Raw genomic sequence first — 17,891 nt, forward strand, 5'->3', positions numbered from 1 at the left:
CTCTGCCAAGCTACCAAGGGGGTAAGCAGGGGTTAGCTGAGGGTGATTCTCTTTTATCCTAACTAGAGTGAGGGTCCTTGCTTGAACAGGGGGTAACCTGACTGTCAACCAAAGACCCCATTTCTAACATTGGTGACCAGCGGTCGGGATTTGGACTTGTATTTGTACTTGACATACAGTAATTAAGTGTACACTACTGTTTTTGATCTCAGACCACTACGTGACCACATACTACTAGTCTTGTGATTTTTGTTTTTTTACTTGGACTGTTTTTCTCTGCATTCAGTTTTTTTTTTTTTCACTGATCCCGGGATTGACTTTGCTGAAACTTCATTTGAGAACTTGCTTTTCTGTTTTTGGAACTGTGCATATTTTTTTTTAACCTCTCATCATGTCTCAGTCTGGAGATGCCCTAGCTGAAACTGCTTTTGATTTGGAGAAATTGGAGAGCTACAAGGTGGCTCAGTTGAAGCAGTTTTGTAGGAATGTTGGCTGTCCCATTGAGAGCTCATCCCGGAAGGAGGAGCTGCAAAAGGCGCTGAGGGCCTGGGTGACAGCCAAAGCAGCTGAGGGGCACACAGATGAGGAGCCAGAGGGGGAAGAGGAGTTGCAAGTCACTCACACTGATGTAGTGGGTGGGCCTGCTATGTCTCAGGGGAGAATCTCTAGGGCAAGTAGCAGTGTATCCTCCAAGGGTCTGACACCTGAAGAGTTACAGGACAGACAGGCAGAAAGGGAGTACCAATTGGAGCAGAGAAGGCTAGCCCTTGAGGAGAAGAAGATAACAATGGCTCATGAGCTTAGCTTGAAAGAGATAGATCATAGAAACCAGTCCAGTAGGGATGGTGGCAGCAATTCTACAGTGCAGCCTGAGAGAAGGGTACACATCCCAAAAGACCTTGTGAGGGATTATAAGAGGGAGGATGATATCTACTTGTGGTTCAAGGGTTATGAGTCAGCTCTCCACATGAACCTGGTCCCTGAAGCTCATTGGGGGGCAGCCTTGTGGAAGCATTTTGAGGCAGAGGGGAGGGACACACTGACGGCCTTAGGGGATGCTCAGAGTCTCACCTACCCTGCCATGAAGGAGGCCTTACTTACCAGGTATGGTCTCACCCCTGAGCAGTACAAAGAGAAGTTTAGATCCTACAAGAGAAAGGAATCCCAAACATGGTTGGAATGTGTTGATTCTTTTTGCAGGTCACTGGATGGTTGGGTGAAGGGCAGTAAGGTAAACACGTATGAGGGGCTTTACAATTTAATTGCTTGGGAGCACTTGTACAGTTTATGTTTTCCAGAGCTGCGCCAGCACCTCATTGACAGCAAGCTGACTGACCCCAGGAAGCTTGCACAGGAAGCGGACCGCTGGGAGAGCACCAGGGTCCAAAAGAGGTATGGGGGAGACCACGCCAAGGGTGGGCAGGGTCCCTCTCAGAAGAAAGGGGGGGGTAAGGGCAAACAGGATGAGTTCTCTAAAGGGCCCCAAACTGATTCCCAGGGTAAGGATTCCCAACCCCCCAGTGAAAAGAGGCCATGGTTCTCCAAAGGGAAGCCAATGGCAGGTGGTCCCCTACGTAAGTGCTATTCATGTGACCAGGTGGGTCATGTGAGGGGGGACCCCAAATGCCCCAAAAGTACACCGGCACCCACTGGTGCACCGTCCCAGGGTTTGGCCAGTGTAGCGCTTGGGGAGGAGTTGGTTTCAGGTGGGTGGGAACCAGCAGAAATGACCCTTGTCTCACTAGGGGACAGTGAGATGGTCCAGAGAAACCTAGTGCCTGATAACACTAAGAAGTACAGGCAATGGGTGACCATCAATGGACAGAGGGTGGAGGCTCTGAGAGACACAGGAGCCAGTGTGACTACAGTGAGGAGTCACCTGGTGTCTGAAGAGCAGATTGATCCCCGGGTACTTCACCAAGTAGTTGCAGTAGACAACTCTGAGCGCCTCTGCAGAGTGGCGCAGGTTCCCTTTGAATGGGGGGGGGGTCTCAGGTTCCTGGAAAGTAGCTGTGAGTCCAACCATGCCTGTTGATTGTTTGCTAGGCAACGACCTGGAGGATTCCCCTTGGAAGGAGGTGGAACACAGGTCTCACTTGGAGATGTTGGGTCTGCCTGGGTGGGTATGCGTATCCACCCGGTCTATGGCAGCCAATCAGGGTAGTCAAGAGCCCCTGGAGCCTGAAACAGTGGCCCAGGGGACTGCCAAGAAGAGGAAAGGCAGGAGGCGCGGGAAACCCGCCCCAGAAGTTCCCACGGTCCGGGAGGAGGCAGAGCCTGAGGGTGATGCCCCGGAACCTACAGGGGAACAGGTGGCTGAACTGGGGGAGGTCCCTGAGCTGTCGCAGTGGCAGCAGGAAGGGGGACCCACCAGGGAAGTATTCTGCACAGCGCAGAAGGAATGCCCTACTCTTGAGGGACTGCGGCAGCAGGCTGCAGCCCAGGCGGCTGGCGGGGCGCCAGGTACTCACCTGATTTATTGGGAGGATGGCCTCCTGTATAGTGAGCCTAAGGTTCCTGAGCCGGGGTCAGCTCGTATGCTGGTGGTACCCCAGGGCTTCAGGACCTTCCTACTGGGTTTGGCTCATGATGTGCCTTTGGCAGGACATCTAGGGCAGGACAAGACCTATAAGAGGCTTGTCTCCCACTTTTACTGGCCCTTGATGAACAAGCAGTCAGCTGCTTATTGTAGATCTTGTCAGACTTGTCAGGCAAGTGGCAAGAGTGGGGGGAAATGCAAAGCTCCCCTCCAACCTTTACCGGTAGTCAGTACTCCCTTTGAAAGGGTAGGAATTGACATTGTGGGGCCTCTGGATCCCAAGACAGCCCTGGGCAACAGGTTCATCCTGGTCTTGGTGGACCATGCCACACGGTACCCAGAAGCTATTCCTCTAAGGACGGTCACCACCCCCGTGGTGGGACGTGCCTTGATGGGGGTTTTTACCCGCATGGGGTTCCCCAAGGAGGTAGTATCTGATAGGGGTACAAACTTCATATCCACTTATATGAAGTCTCTGTGGAAGGTGTGTGGGGTAACCTACAAGTTCACCACCCCTTACCACCCCCAAAGTAATGGTCTGGTTGAGAGATTCAACCGCACCTTGAAAGGCATGATTCAGGGCCTGTCAGAGCCCTTGAGGCGTAAGTGGGACGGCCTCTTGCCATGCCTTCTGTTCGCTTACAGGGAGGTGCCTCAAAAGGGACTTGGCTTTAGCCCCTTTGAGCTCATCTATGGCCACCCTGTGAGGGGACCGCTCAGTCTGGTGAAGGAGGCTTTGGAGAAAGCTCCTAGTAAACCACCCCAGGATGTATTTAGCTACATGCTGGCACTAAGAAACCAGACTGCCCGCTTCAGGCGTCTCGCTCAGGAGAACCTGGAAGCAAGCCAGGAGGACATGAAACGGTGGTACGACCAGAATGCCACTCTGGTTGAGTTTCAGCCTGGACAAAAAGTGTGGGTCATGGCACCAGTAGAGCCTAGGGCTCTCCAAGATAAGTGGACTGGGCCTTTTGAGGTGGTGGAAAGAAAGAGCGAGGTCACCTATCTGGTAGACTTGCAATCCCCCAGGAACCCCTTGAGGGTCCTACATGTCAACCGCCTCAAACCCCACTTTGAGCGAACTGAGCTATCCATGCTCCTAGCGACAGATGACGGGGTGGAGGAAGAGAGTGAGCCTCTTCCTGACCTCCTGTCTGCAGGAGAGAAAGATGGGTCTGTGGAGGGAGTGATCCTCTCCCCCTCCCTGACTGAGGAACAGCAGAGGGACTGTCGCCACGTGCTGGGACAGTTCGCCTCACTGTTTTCCCTGATCCCAGGAGTCACACACCTGTGCACACATGATGTGGACACTGGGGACAGTACACCTGTTAAACATAAGGTTTACAGGGTGACTGACAGGGTGAGGGCTTGCATTAAGGAGGAAGTCTCCAAAATGTTAGCCCTAAGGGTTATTGAGCACTCCAGCAGTCCTTGGGCCAGCCCAGTGGTCTTGGTCCCAAAGGCTACTGCTCCTGGTGCCACTCCAGAACTTAGGTTCTGTGTGGACTACCGGAGTCTCAATGCGGTCAGCAAGACTGACGCACACCCCATCCCCCGAGCTGATGAGCTCATTGATCGGTTAGGAGCTGCCAAGTACCTCAGTACGTTTGATTTAACATCTGGGTACTGGCAGATTGCCTTAACTGAAGGGGCAAAAGAGAGGTCCGCATTCTCTACCCCCGATGGGCACTTCCACTTCAATGTGATGCCCTTTGGGATGAAGAATGCCCCTGCCACCTTTCAGAGGTTGGTCAACCAGGTGTTGGCAGGACTGGATGAGTTCAGTGCCGCCTACCTGGATGACATTGCTGTGTTTAGTTCCACATGGGAGGAACACCTGCAACACCTCTGGAGAGTGTTAGAGGCCCTGCAGAAGGCAGGCCTCACTATTAAGGCGAGCAAGTGCCAAATAGGGCAGGGTTCTGTTGTGTACTTAGGACACCAGGTGGGGAGTGGCCAGGTGGCACCCCTACAGCCTAAGATTGACACGATTCTGGCTTGGGAGCCTCCCAAGACCCAGACTGAAGTGAGAGCCTTTTTAGGTCTCACAGGATACTATAGGAGGTTCGTTAAGGGATATGGTACCATTGTTACCCCCTTAACTGAGTTGACTTCTAAGAAGCAACCCAAGAAAGTGATCTGGACAGAGGCTTGCCAGAACGCTTTTGATGCCCTGAAGGCTGCCATGTGCACAGCACCTGTGCTGAAGGCACCTGACTACTCCACGGAGTTTGTTGTACAGACAGACGCCTCAGAGCATGGTATTGGAGCAGTACTCTCACAGCTGAATGAAGAGGGCCTAGATCAACCCGTAGCCTTCATTAGCAGGAGGTTACTACCCAGGGAACGTAGGTGGAGTGCCATAGAACGTGAAGCGTTTGCTGTGGTCTGGGCACTGAAGAAGCTAAGACCCTACTTGTTTGGGACTCACTTCCGAGTTCAGACCGACCACAGACCCCTCAGATGGTTAATGCAGATGAGGGGTGAGAACCCAAAACTGTTGAGGTGGTCCATTTCCCTACAGGGGATGGACTTTACGGTGGAACATCGACCCGGTACAGAACACGCCAATGCTGATGGTCTGTCCAGGTTCTTCCGCCTTAGTGATGAGAACTCCCATGAGGTTGGGTAGTTGCTCCCCACTTTTAGCTGGGGGGGGACACGTGTTAGACTTTTCATCCTTGGCGTGGTCTCCCTTAACTTTTTGCCTCTGTTCCCCAGGTTGTTGATGTGTGCTGGACTCTGATTTTGCTGTTTTTGTTACTCTGGGCACTTTACCACTGCTAACCAGTGCTAAAGTGCAAGTGCTCCTGTTTAAATTATATGTAAGTGGTTCATCCATGATTGGCATATTTGAATTACTAGTAAGTCCCTAGTAATGTGCACTAGAGGTGCCAGGGCCTGTAAATCAAATGCTACTAGTGGGCCTGCAGCACTGGTTGTGCCACCCACATAAGTAGCTCTGTAATCATGTCTCAGACCTGCCACTGCAGTGTCTGTATGTGTATTTTTACACTGTAAATTCGACTTGGCAAGTGTACCCACTTGCCAGGCCTAAACCTTCCCTTTCCTTACATGTAAGGCACCCCTAAGGTAGGCCCTAGGTAGCCCCAAGGGCAGGGTGCAGTGTATGGATAAGGTAGGACATATAGTAATGTGGTTTATATGTCCTGACAGTGAAATACTGCCAATTTCGTTTTCACTGTTGCAAGGTCTGTCTCTCTCTCATAGGATAATATGGGGGCTACCTTTAAATATGATTAAAGTGTAGATTCCCCTAGAGAGTAGATGGACATGTGGAGTTTGGGATCCCTGAACTCACAATTTGAAAATACATCTTTTAGTAAAGTTGATTTTAAGATTGTGAGTTTGGAAATGCCACTTTTAGAAAGTGAGCATTTTCTTGCTTAAACCATTCTGTGACTCTGCCTTGTTTGTGGATTCCCTGTCTGGGTCAGTTTGACAGTTGGGTTGTTTTTCACCTCACACCAGACAGTGACACAAAGGGAGCTGGGGTGTAATCTGCATTTCCTGATTAGCCATCTCTGCTAGGAGGGAGGGGTGGAGTGGTCACTCTCATCTGAAAGGACTGTGCCTGCCTCTGACAATGCTGTCTCCAGCCCCCTGGTGTGTGTCTGAGGCCTTGCCTGGGCAAGGCAGGATTTCACAAGAAGGTGTGAGTCCCCTTTGAAGGAAGGTGACTTCAAAGACTAAAATGGGTATAAGAAGGGCACCCAAACTTACAAACTTTAGAAACACTTCTGGAATCAAGGGGAACCTCTGCCTGGAGAAGAGCTGATCGCTGAGGAACAAGTGCTGCCCTGCCTGTGACTGTGCTTTGTGGAGCTTTCCTGCAGTGCTGCTTCTGCCAGAGTAAGAGGGCAAAGACTGGACTTTGTGTGCCTTCCATCTTGAAGAAGAAATCTCCAAGGGCTTGATGTAGAGCTTGCCTCCTGTTATTGAAGTCTCAGGGATAGCAAAGACTTCTTCCTGCCAGCACCTGGAGTCTCTGGAGAGACCCCTACTCTGCTCTGTGGTGCCCTTCCAGTTCCTGGGACCCTGCAAGGAGAGGCTGGCAGCCTAAGGACAAAAATACACGCACCGAGCACCGTGCGGGGAAAAGATCGACGCGAATCCGATCGCGGCTGAGAAAACGACGCGACGCCGGCTCCGCAGCTGAGAAACGACGCCGCTGGAAACGCGACCGGAGAATCGACGCCCGGAGCAGGAGAAACGACGCGCAGCATCGCTGACGAAGGCTGAGAGATCGCAACCAGCGCCGCGGGACTTCGGACCGTCGCGTGGCTGGCTTTTTCGACGCGCCTCGCCGAGCCGAGCTGTTTTCGACGCATATACCCGTGCCGGGTTATTTTCGACGCACACCGCCCGTGCGGGGTTATTTTTGCCGCAAACCAGGTACATTTTCACGCTAGCAGCGCTAGTGTGTTGTTACAACTACCTAAAGACTCTTTTTATTTTAAACCTTTAAAAAATCATAACTTGACTTGTGTATGTTGGATTTTTGTCGTTTTGGTCTTGTTTTGTCTAGATAAATATTTCCTATTTTTCTAAACTGGTGTTGTGTCATTTTGTAGTGTTTTCATTAAGTTACTGTGTGTGTTGGTACAAATACTTTACGCCCAGCACTCTGAGGTTAAGCCTACTGCTCTGCCAAGCTACCAAGGGGGTAAGCAGGGGTTAGCTGAGGGTGATTCTCTTTTATCCTAACTAGAGTGAGGGTCCTTGCTTGAACAGGGGGTAACCTGACTGTCAACCAAAGACCCCATTTCTAACACCAACTCCACTTCCCTCATACAGAACCTCAGCAACATCTGCCTCACCCAACTGGTCACCAAACCTACGCACAAAGCCGGACACACACTGGATAGCAACTTCACTTCTAGCAACAGAATCAATTTCATCCACGTGACTGAACTCACCTGGACCGACCACGTCATTGTTCACTTTACCATCTCCAATTCCCAGCACACCACCTCCAAGTACTGCAACACCCCCAACCAAAGCTTGGCAAAGGTAATCGAGACCCTATGGGCACAGGTCCTAGGTACCGCACAAAATGAACCCACGGCAGACCTCGATCTCAATCAGCCTGTCCAAAACTTCACACTCTGGATCACCAAATCCACCAAAAGTCACCCCACTGAAGCCAGTTAAAATTAACAAAACCTCCAAGCCAGTGAGATGGTACACTCCGGAGCTCAGAAACTCCAAAAGCGACTGCCACCAACTCAAGAAACAATGGCACGTGACCGAGGACCCCGAGGTCACAGCTGCCTACAAGGCAGCCCTCAACAACTACCACCAAATCAAGGCAGCAAAAAAAGCAGCAATCACTGCCCGCATAGACACTGAAGCCAACCACTGGAAAGAACTCTTCAGAATCATCAAGGAATTCTCTAACCAATAGCCACAGATACCACCATTCACCCATCCCAGGAACTCTGTGATACCTTCTCAGACTACTCCACAGCAAGATCATCACCATATACTACGATTTCGCTCCCCAGTCCTCCACCTCCAGCCCAGACATCATCTCTCAAGCAGTGAACACCAGCCACACGATAATCTCCTGGTCCCCATTTACCACACAGACCACCGCAGCCATGATGTCATCCATCCACTTCGGGCACCCACAACCCCTGCCCCCATCGGCTTTTCAAGCTCGGAGCTAACACTATTAGTACAGAACTAACCCGCATCCTCAAACACCTCCCTCTCCACGGCAACCTTCCTGGACGAATGGAAACATGCAGAGGTCAAACCCTCTCCTAAAGAAACCCTCTGCCGACTCCAGAAAACTCAAAAACTACAGATCGATCAATCTGCTCCCCTTCCCAGCTAAAGTGCTAGAGAAAGCCATAAACCAACAGCTCCATGACTACCTTAAATTAAACCACCTCACAATCAGGATTCCGGGCCAACTACAGCACGGAGACTGCACTGATCACTGCCATGGACAGCATCAGGACCCTCTTGAACCGAGGAGAGACGGCAGCTCTTATCCTTCTGGACCTCTATGCAGCATTCGATACAGTCTTCCAACACACTCTCCTCAACAGACTCAACTACATAGATATTCTACAAAACACCTTTAAGTGGGTCGCCTCTCTCTTCTCAGGTCGCACGTAGAGCTTCCACCTTCCTCCCTTCACTTCTACACCCAAGAACATCACCTGTGGCGCACTCCAAGGATCCTCCCTCAGCACAACCCTGTTCAACATCTACATGACCCTCATCGCAGACATCATCAGATTCTATGGACTCAATATAGTCTCCTACACCAATGACACTCGGCTTATACTCTTACTCACCAAAGTCCCCGACAATGCCAAAGCCAACTTCTGCAACCCAATGACCTAATGAAAAACAGCTGCCTCAAACTAAACACTAACAAAACGTAAGTCCTGATAGTTGGGAAGAACCCCTCTATATGGGACCTCAGCTGGTGACCAGCAAAGGTTGACCAACACCCACTCCATCAAACTACGCACAAAACCTCTGCATCATCGACTGTCAACTATACAGGAGTATACTCGGTCACCTCCTCCTGCTTTTACATCCTCCGTATGCTTTATCAAATTTTAAAATGGATCCCTACTTACGCCAGAAAGACAGCCACGCACGGCCTGGTCACAAGTCGCCTTGACTATGACAACGCTCTCTGAGCCAGAGTGTTCTCCTAGCTACTTAAAAGACCCCAGACTCTACAGAGCACCACAGCCACACTCATCCTCAACCTCCCCAAGCGCTCAAGCATCACCCCTTACCTCAGGAACCTCCACAGGCTCCCCGTCCAGAAGAAATGCTAATTCAGAATCCTCACACTGAAGGCTCCCCACAACCTAGGGCCGTCCTACATCAGCCATCGACTGAGCTTCTAAGTCCTAGCAAGACAACTACACTCCGTCTTGTGAAACCTCACACACACACCCCCACCCCCACATCCATCGCAGCCACAGCAGAGGCCGCTCCTTCTCCTACACAGTAGCCAAGTCCTGGAACAGCTTGCCTCCCCACCTCTGAACAGCTCCCTCCCCTGCAGACTTGAGAAGCTGACTCAAGATGTGGCTTTTCAATGGAGACACAAAACCCTCAGCGCCCAGATATCCTTATGGGTGGTAGTGCTGCGCTTTACAAATGCTAAGACTGATTGATATCCAAGTGGCCATCTGTTTCCGGTTTGGCAACAAACAAGCCTTGGTAGCTGCAAAGGTGGTCCACTGGTACTTCATCAACAGGAGGTCGTCTGGCAGGGAGTAGAGGCTTGAAACCTGGCAAAGACCTCTCTCCCACTCTTTGGATGCTGGAGACCAGGTTTCTGTAGGCTCAATCACACGGAGCCTGTTGGGTCGCAGTTCTTTGACTTCAGCAGTGTTTACTCCTGCCATTTACAGGGGACTGGTACCACCAGTCAGAGAAGTCTTTCTTGGCTTCTCAGTGTCCACTGGGCTCCCTCCTGCTAGGACCAACGAGCTTTGACCTTGGGCACACTTTCGTCACTCAGTTCCAGTGGTGGTCTCCATAGGTCACTTCTGTGTCCTATCTTCGCGCTGCAGCTGGAGTCCATGTCATGCTGTCGGTGACATCTTCTTCTTTGTGTCTCTTCTTCTTTGCAAGTTAGAACTAACTTTCTGGTGCCAGGGGAGCCCCTTAAAACAAGATTTTACGGGGGTGCTGAGGGTGAGGGAGACAGTGGCCAATGGGCTACTGGTCCCCACAGCTAGCCCGCCCCTGTAGTGACCAGTTCCTGCAGGAGTAGGTCGCTTTCCTACCCAGAATGCACTAAACCTAAGGGTTGCTAAGATGGCAGAACCCCTCCTTGGCTGTATAGACCTCCTAGCCCACACTAAAGGTGTGGCTAGCCTTTAGGGGGTCTATGCCTCCTGCATAGCTAATTTTACTGCCTGGCAGGCTGGACAGTGTGGGACGGGTTTTGTCCTCTACTGGGGAGCAAGTAATTAAACTTTAAGGACGGGTGAAGCCTTTGAGCCCATGCCCTTTGTCTCCGTCCTCTGGAAGTGCTAGCACAACCAGCAGGGTGGCAGACTCGTGTCTGTGGTGGCAGAGGCTTGCGAGAGCCAGCCAAAACAGCAGAGAGCTTGGTAACTCGGTGGGCACCCTCTAAGGGTACCACCTGGGCACCTACTAGTTCATTCTTAGCTTGTGCATCATGCTCAGGGTTAAAAAGAAAGATGTTTGATACTGAACACGATTGGTGGTGAAGGGTGTGGGGTGGAGTGCCCAGATGCCAGTCCATGTTATCATACGGACCGCTGGTTACTCATGGTAGTATTAGGTTTTAAATGCTATCACCAGGTCATATGTGCTCATGCATTTATGTCCTCACTCACAGTACAGTGCGCCCTATTTCCTGGGGTATAGGAGGCCTGGCTTAGGGGTGACTGACGTGTACTATGGGCAGTAAATGGACTCTACCTGAACCTGGTGTGGGCAGACTCGCACTTCAGCAGCAGGATGCTCGTGCAGGCTGACACGGCAGCTCTGCAGTTTCACTTTTACTTGGGCCACATAGGGTGGCACAATAGGTGCTGCAGCCCTGGTGCCCCCTTTATCATCCTTGCCTTTGGGTACCACTGATAGCAGATACTAGTGATTTACAGGGGTGGTAAAGTCCTTGCCAATTGGCTTATGCAATTCGAAATACAGGTTAAGGGAAAGAGCATAGGTAATCAGGGATGGTTAGCAGGTCTCAGTACACTAACAGGTCAAAAGCAATAGCATCAGCAGTCAAAAAAGGGCAAAAACTGGAGGGGGCATCTGCAAAGAAACCTTTTTCTTAAACACACAATAATCACATCCATAATCAGAAGAGTTTACCAAGATCCTGAGGATTTAAGAGTAAGCAGCAGCGTTGCAAAAGATATGACTAGGGAGACGGAAAATCACGTAAAGACAGTAATAACTTTGGACAGATTCCTAAATTACCTCTGTTTTTCTGCACAAATAAAGCTGCCCTGCCATACCAAGGAATTTTAAAAAGGCTGTAATCCACCCGTTAGGGCATTTCATTAACTCTAGAGTTCTCAGGATTTTGGTTATATTTTTAGCTCCATTGCAAATTTAAATCTTTGGATATTTTTTCCTGCTCCTTCCAGATTAGGCTTTTCAATCAAATTTGTGGTGCACTTCTCAGTCGTAAGCAGTATTTCATAAACTGAGTGTCTGCTTTAGGAGATAAACTGACAATACAAATTACAATCTGAGTGGCAGACGGGGGGGTTTTCGACTATCCAAATCCTACCTCTTTAACACCAGAGTAAATTTTCTCCATTTCACCATTCAGTCTAGACCAGTGGTTCCCAACCTTTTGATTTCTGTGGAACCCCACTTTAACATTAATGGAACCCAGGGACCCCCACAGAATCATCATTGGAATCTGGGGACCCCCGCCTGAGTCATTACTGGAAGCTGGGGACCCAATTTGTCAATATTTGTTAATATATTTTAATTTTCTAACCTCTCGCGGACGCCCTGAGAAGGCTTCGCGGACCCCCAGGGGTCCCCGGACCACAGGTTGGGAACCACTGATCTAGACCTCCACGTATGGGACCAATATAAGAATGCTGGAACCAATTTGTATTTAATTATTTCTAGCACTCTTGTCCGATAGGACTCATTAAGTTACTATTAATTTTTCACAGTTGATCATATAGAGACCTCTGAAGGCCAATTACAGTCTGATCTGTTTAAGGCAGTATCGCCTGCCTGCTGCAAAAGTGGCAACGATTGCACCCCCACGGGAGAAACGTTTTTAGAATCGCCAGCACTGCCAAAAGATCTGCAGTATATACGTTGAAAAAGACTGGTGGCAATTTCAGTCCTGGGTTTGTTGGAATCTTTTTAGAACTGGTCGATCCATTGCATAATTTAACCCAGACCCAGGTTGCAACAGATTATGAGCTGGAAAGAGTTTGTCCAGAATATTCAATGCCTTCTACTTTTGCCAGTGTTCCTTGATTGGCTTTATTGAAGGCAATCCTGTAGTCTAAAAAGCATACAAACATCAAAGATGTCTGTTTGATTGCTTTTTACTAGAAGATTAATAACTGATGTTATTCAACGTTTCACAACCTTTCCTGAAGCCTGTCTAAAGCACAATCAGGGTATTACTGCAGCTAATACCCTGACAGAGCCCTTTGATTCTGTGTCGAGAAGAGCAACAGTTGTAATGCTGAGGATTCTTGGCGTCTTATGGATGGAACGCAATATAGAACCTGTGCAATTGACTGCCATAGTTTCCGAAGTCAGGACACTTTTATACAATGTTACTAAGTATCTATACTGTCCATTAAAACTGCCAGCGGGAATCCAATTGGACCTGGACCCCCATCGCTTTTCATTAGTTTACTGTTTTTAGTATCTCAGATTTATTAGGCAGCAAAAGGATGTCTGTTCTCAAATGGCCTGGACTCAAATTCCCAGGAACTTCCTCATCTGCTTCACTAGCTGGTGTTACAGGGATCAAAAGCATGCTGGTATTAACTGATCCACTTGGGTTTGTACTTGTGGCTTCGCCATATTATTTGATTGCTGAAGAACCACTGTTGGCCTCTCGGTCACTAGTGAGTTATCGTAATAAAACTGTGACAGATATTTCTCACAGCAGTCTAGTTCAATGTACTTTATTTTGGACTGGGATTCTGCTGAGTATCTGCCAGAGGTTGAGAATAATTGAAGCATTCACGTGCGCTTTGTTCATATGCAGCAATGTAATCTTTCATTGTTTGGTAACTGGATTTCGATTGTAAAACACTGATACATAAGGCACTAATTTCATATTTGGAAGGGACACTCAAAACACCCTCCTCCCAAATACCGAATTACTATCAATTTGCAATTCCGTTTTGGGAGGCAGACATTTTTTGCCAGTTCTTAAAGTTACGTTAGTACATATGAAAAAGCATTTTTGTGGTTACAAAGACCGGATAGGAGTATTTGCGACTGTAAAAATGCTTTATACATCAGGACCATTTTGACAGTGAAGGACAGTAGTTCAACCCATTCACTCCTTAAGACACATTTTCTATTTCTGAGTGAGATGAGTTTCTCTGGCATCTGATCTTGAGATATAGTGTGGCCTCACTACCGTTCACAAGTGCACATGTTACAGTCACTGTAGTTACTACACATGGATTATTAAGCATGGCTCAGCAAGTAATTTGAATGATTTGATTTAGACACCTGAGGTGGTAAAATAATGTCAGTATTAACTATATTTACTCAGGGTGTATTGTCTCTAACCACCAGTAACTGACATTATCACGAACCGCTAGTGTAATCATTGTACTGAACTCACATCGATGAGCTGTTAAGTGAGATACTAACTTTTGACTGTTCGATTAAACACATATCTCTGTAGTAGTTGCATTATTATGCTGAGCTTAACCGCTCAAGTTAGGCCATAGTGATGATGGACAAAACATATGTATTTAGAATATTGTAGACAATAATTATGATGTGATGCACTGCATTTCTTCCTCACCCGTGCCGACACAATTGTTTCTTTTCATTCTTTCTGGTCGCAGAGGACTTCTCAGATGTGGAGGGTTCTTCACCTTGAACGAAACACCCGGGTCGGCTGCAGTGTTTGCTGGGAGGAGAAGACAGGTTTCTGAGTTACATTCTCAAGAGCAGGGATAGCCCCCATTGTCTTTAGCCCAATACTATATTAATATGCTATATAATATATAGATCTTACTCTTTGACTACTGGTGCTCTGCCCAAGTATAAAAAGATCACATGTTGAGGAAAAACACCACAACTGTCAGACACGCTGCACATGTCCAACAATACTGCTTTGTCCCTCTTCATCACAGTGCTGCAACTCTCATTCAGACAGGCAGACAACAACATTTGGACTTCAGTAACATATTTTTTCACTTAGCCCCTCTCTTTACTTTAAGTGAAGGACTCCTTTGTGGACAGATATCACAGGAGGGTCTAGATTCGCTGGGTGGTTTCAAGTGCCTTTTTTAAACCAATGCGAGACCATACTATGCAGCAGCAAAGTGGACATAGATCAGGTGCAGTTTTCTCACCCAGAATGACGGCGTAAGCTCAGTGTATAGACGCTGCCCAGCACTGTCTGAGCCAAAAACATTTTTCTAGTTCTCCCCTAGTGACTGGTAGTACAAGCTCTGGGTCATGCAAAGGCTTACAAACTTTATTAAAATTGCTCACAAGGACACCATTACCAATGGCATTCCACACACCAGCCACTCTAAGGTGACCTTATCGGTGCAGTACATGAGAGGCTACAAGATATACCACTGCCAGGGATTGCTGAACTGCATGAGGGCATCTCTCCTTTCATTTCTCTGTCTATTCTCCAAGAGATTGGGTGTTTCCATCTCCTCGCTCAATGGTATGTGTAGGGTTAAGGAGGTGTACGGAAAACTTCTGACTCGTTGGGAATAAGTATCTCTCCAAAAGACTGGTTGGGCCTGGCTGCATGTTATGCCTTTCTAGCCATGGGAGGCATTTAAAGGAGGAGCTATGCCACTCTTGTTCAGAGAGGCAAAATGTTCAGGTGCAGCACTCCTGAGCCAACAAAGTCTTCCTAAGCAAGACATGAAGAGAAGCACTTGTATTGCGAGAGGGGAGAAGTACTGAAAGTGCCATTAACTGACGATTTGATGCCTAATGAAGCAGGATAACTTATGTATCTCAACAGTTTGAGAGACAACCATTTTAGTTTCCTTTTCATGGGTGTTTAAAGAATTCATAAGTTGCTGCCCTGCACTAGTCATCAAACATCCATGGGAGTCATAACTTGGAACAGAACTATCAACATGATGCATTCATGTGCAGCTATAAAATGAGAATGGTCTAACCAATACCTTGAAACAGAGTGATGAAGGCAGGACTGTTCATGTCAATAAGTGTTATCTAAAGTGTAAAATCTAACCCACTGTGATTAAAAAAAAGATAGAAAGTTAGAGAGTTCTTCTTAAAATGAACATGAGAACTAGACGAGACGGAAGGTTGTACATGGTTGGAAGAGTCTGATTAATTGGGAGAAAGTCTTCCACAGAAAGTTATCAAGGGGTCAACAGTTTAAACCGTCTTTCAAGGCTTTTGCTCCACACAACACAGTCCATAATGTTGATGAAGATGACAGAAGGATGGGGAAGAACGGGTGTGATATTTCTCTTTGGGGGTATATCCTTTAAGCTAGTCTGTTATTACCTAGTGGTGGTGATCATTAGGTATTTACAGTTAGGACCTAGTTTCTATAGAAAAAGCGTTTTTGTTTTGCTAATAACTCTGGAGCCATTTGATGAATCTTCCTGCAACTTAAAAAAAATATATATATGACACTCACTTCAGCGTTGGTCTGGAAAGTTTCAGGGTGATCCGTCAAGCGAGAGAAAGAAAGAAAAAAAGGGTGGAGTCCCAAAACACCTTTCCCCCCCATGCATTTTTCCATATGGATTTTGACAGGAGAACAGGAATAGAGCCCGAACAACTGGCTGGATTTATGCCAAATTTACAAGAAAGGTAGCTCTTGGTCCAGAAAGTGTCCTTTTAGTTACTTGGTGTAAATCTGTTCACCAGTTTGAATAATTAAATTAAAAAACTAATTTGTAAACATAGGGACGTGAAGGTTCTGTGAACCCTCCTGATCTCGTGCTGAGAGCTGACTGGTTGCCACTACTGCAACAAGTGTCAGCAGCCACGTTGGTACTATGCTTCAGAGCAAAAAAACTTTTTTTTTGTAATTCCAGATGGGGGTTGCGGTGGGTCTGCCAAAAATTCCAAAACAGGCTCCCCCTGGTGGGCCAGGGGGATTGAAAATGTGAGTGGGGGTGGTTTGGTGTCTGCCCCCCTCCCCCAGCCCCACCGCCAAGAGCACAAGGGACTGCCACCTCTGCCGGGCTAATATCTCATTAAATGCGGGGCTGTTTAGGTTGGAGGGGGAAGCCAGGGCCAGCCACTGCTACGTCCTGGGGTGCCCACCCTCTGGACATAGCTGTTTGCACTGAAGGCGGGAGCTTGGGGGTGGGGCATGTGTTTTATTTCTTCTGTGAGGGACAATAACAAAAGAAAGACAAAAGGATAGAAATTCTTGTCAGCGCCAACTAACCTGGGCTCACCAGCAGCTGCTGCCTGTAATTTTGAACCAGATTCTGACCTTCAGCTTTTTTTAAGGAGCATATGATAAACTTACATCACCTTTTTTATGCTGCGGAAGGTAAGGAACATGGGCCCAACGTACAAAGTACTTTTTCCATCGCAAAGTCTCCAACATACAAAATTACAGGTCATGACACCGCAAAAGGACAATTTTAAGAGTTCAAACCCCATTTTAAGAATTGGGAAAAAAAAATCCAACTCATAAAATGTGTTTTGCAACCCATACTGAATGGCAGTTTTCAAAGTAGTGCAAAAACGGTTTTCCATCCAAAATGCTTATCGGTATGGTATGTGTCAATCGTTTGTTAATGCAATTTCAGTTGCAAGTCACCGATCAATTATCGACTTCTCTAGGGAGGTAATAACTTATTCGCAAAGGGAGAAGGGTCCCATAGGCACCTCCTTGGCAACTGTGTTGGCAAACTCAGGAGGAATAGGCAGTAGTCAAGGGTACTACTAACTGCTCTCCTTGATGTTTCCCAACTGGATGTTTTTTTTTTATTAAAGCAGCACCAGTTCTGTTAAGAAACTCTGGCTGATTTAAAAGAAGAAAAAAAAACAAGAATATCAGTTTAAGAAATTAAGAATGCAACACAGGAATGGATCTGCAATTTCTGCTGACCCTTGCAGGCCACCATCCCTGTGTCGGTAGCCAATCTCAGGGGTTCACAGGCAACCCCCAGAGGGTGAACGGTCATCTTGCAGCATGCGGATCGGTTTGTAAATCCATAGCCAATTCATAAAATGTCAGCACACAATTTGCAACTTTATGGAAATGGGCTCTTAGTACATCGGGTTCATAATTCCCCTTTTCCCCATTGATTTTCAGGAAAAAAACAGTGGTCCAGGGTTTGATACTCTCTGGGTTACTGAGCACAACTGGAGAAAGAATGAATTTGAGGTAGATAAACAACCATAGACATAATATAAAGCTTGGCGGGTACCACCTCCGTGTACTCCTCCAGTCGGTTAGGGCGGCTAATGACCTTAAGCTGACCACTCTGGCTACCCACCATATCTGGATATCGCCTTCAACCCACTGGTAACCTTTGTAACTTCAGAGGAAGCATTGTGGCGGTAGGCCCTCTGAAGGCACTGGAAACTTGGTTTGCGGCTGACGTCGTTTAGGCAGCCAAGCACCAAACGATTAACAACCCCCACATTCTGTGATTCT

The 17,891-nt window shown here is 47.9% G+C and overlaps 1 protein-coding gene across 1 annotated transcript in view; it reads right to left on the reverse strand.

Annotated features, from left to right (window-relative positions):
- Positions 1 to 17,891, reverse strand: part of LOC138267311 (zinc finger protein 418-like) — a 114,316-nt gene that overhangs the window by 79,994 nt on the left and 16,431 nt on the right. The window contains exon 4 of the mRNA XM_069216168.1: positions 14,064 to 14,171. Coding sequence (XP_069072269.1) covers positions 14,064 to 14,171 — 108 coding nt within the window. The remainder of the gene's footprint in view (positions 1 to 14,063; positions 14,172 to 17,891) is intronic.

Source organism: Pleurodeles waltl, chromosome 12 (assembly GCF_031143425.1).
Source record: "Pleurodeles waltl isolate 20211129_DDA chromosome 12, aPleWal1.hap1.20221129, whole genome shotgun sequence".
Taxonomy (NCBI): Eukaryota; Metazoa; Chordata; class Amphibia; order Caudata; family Salamandridae; genus Pleurodeles; species Pleurodeles waltl.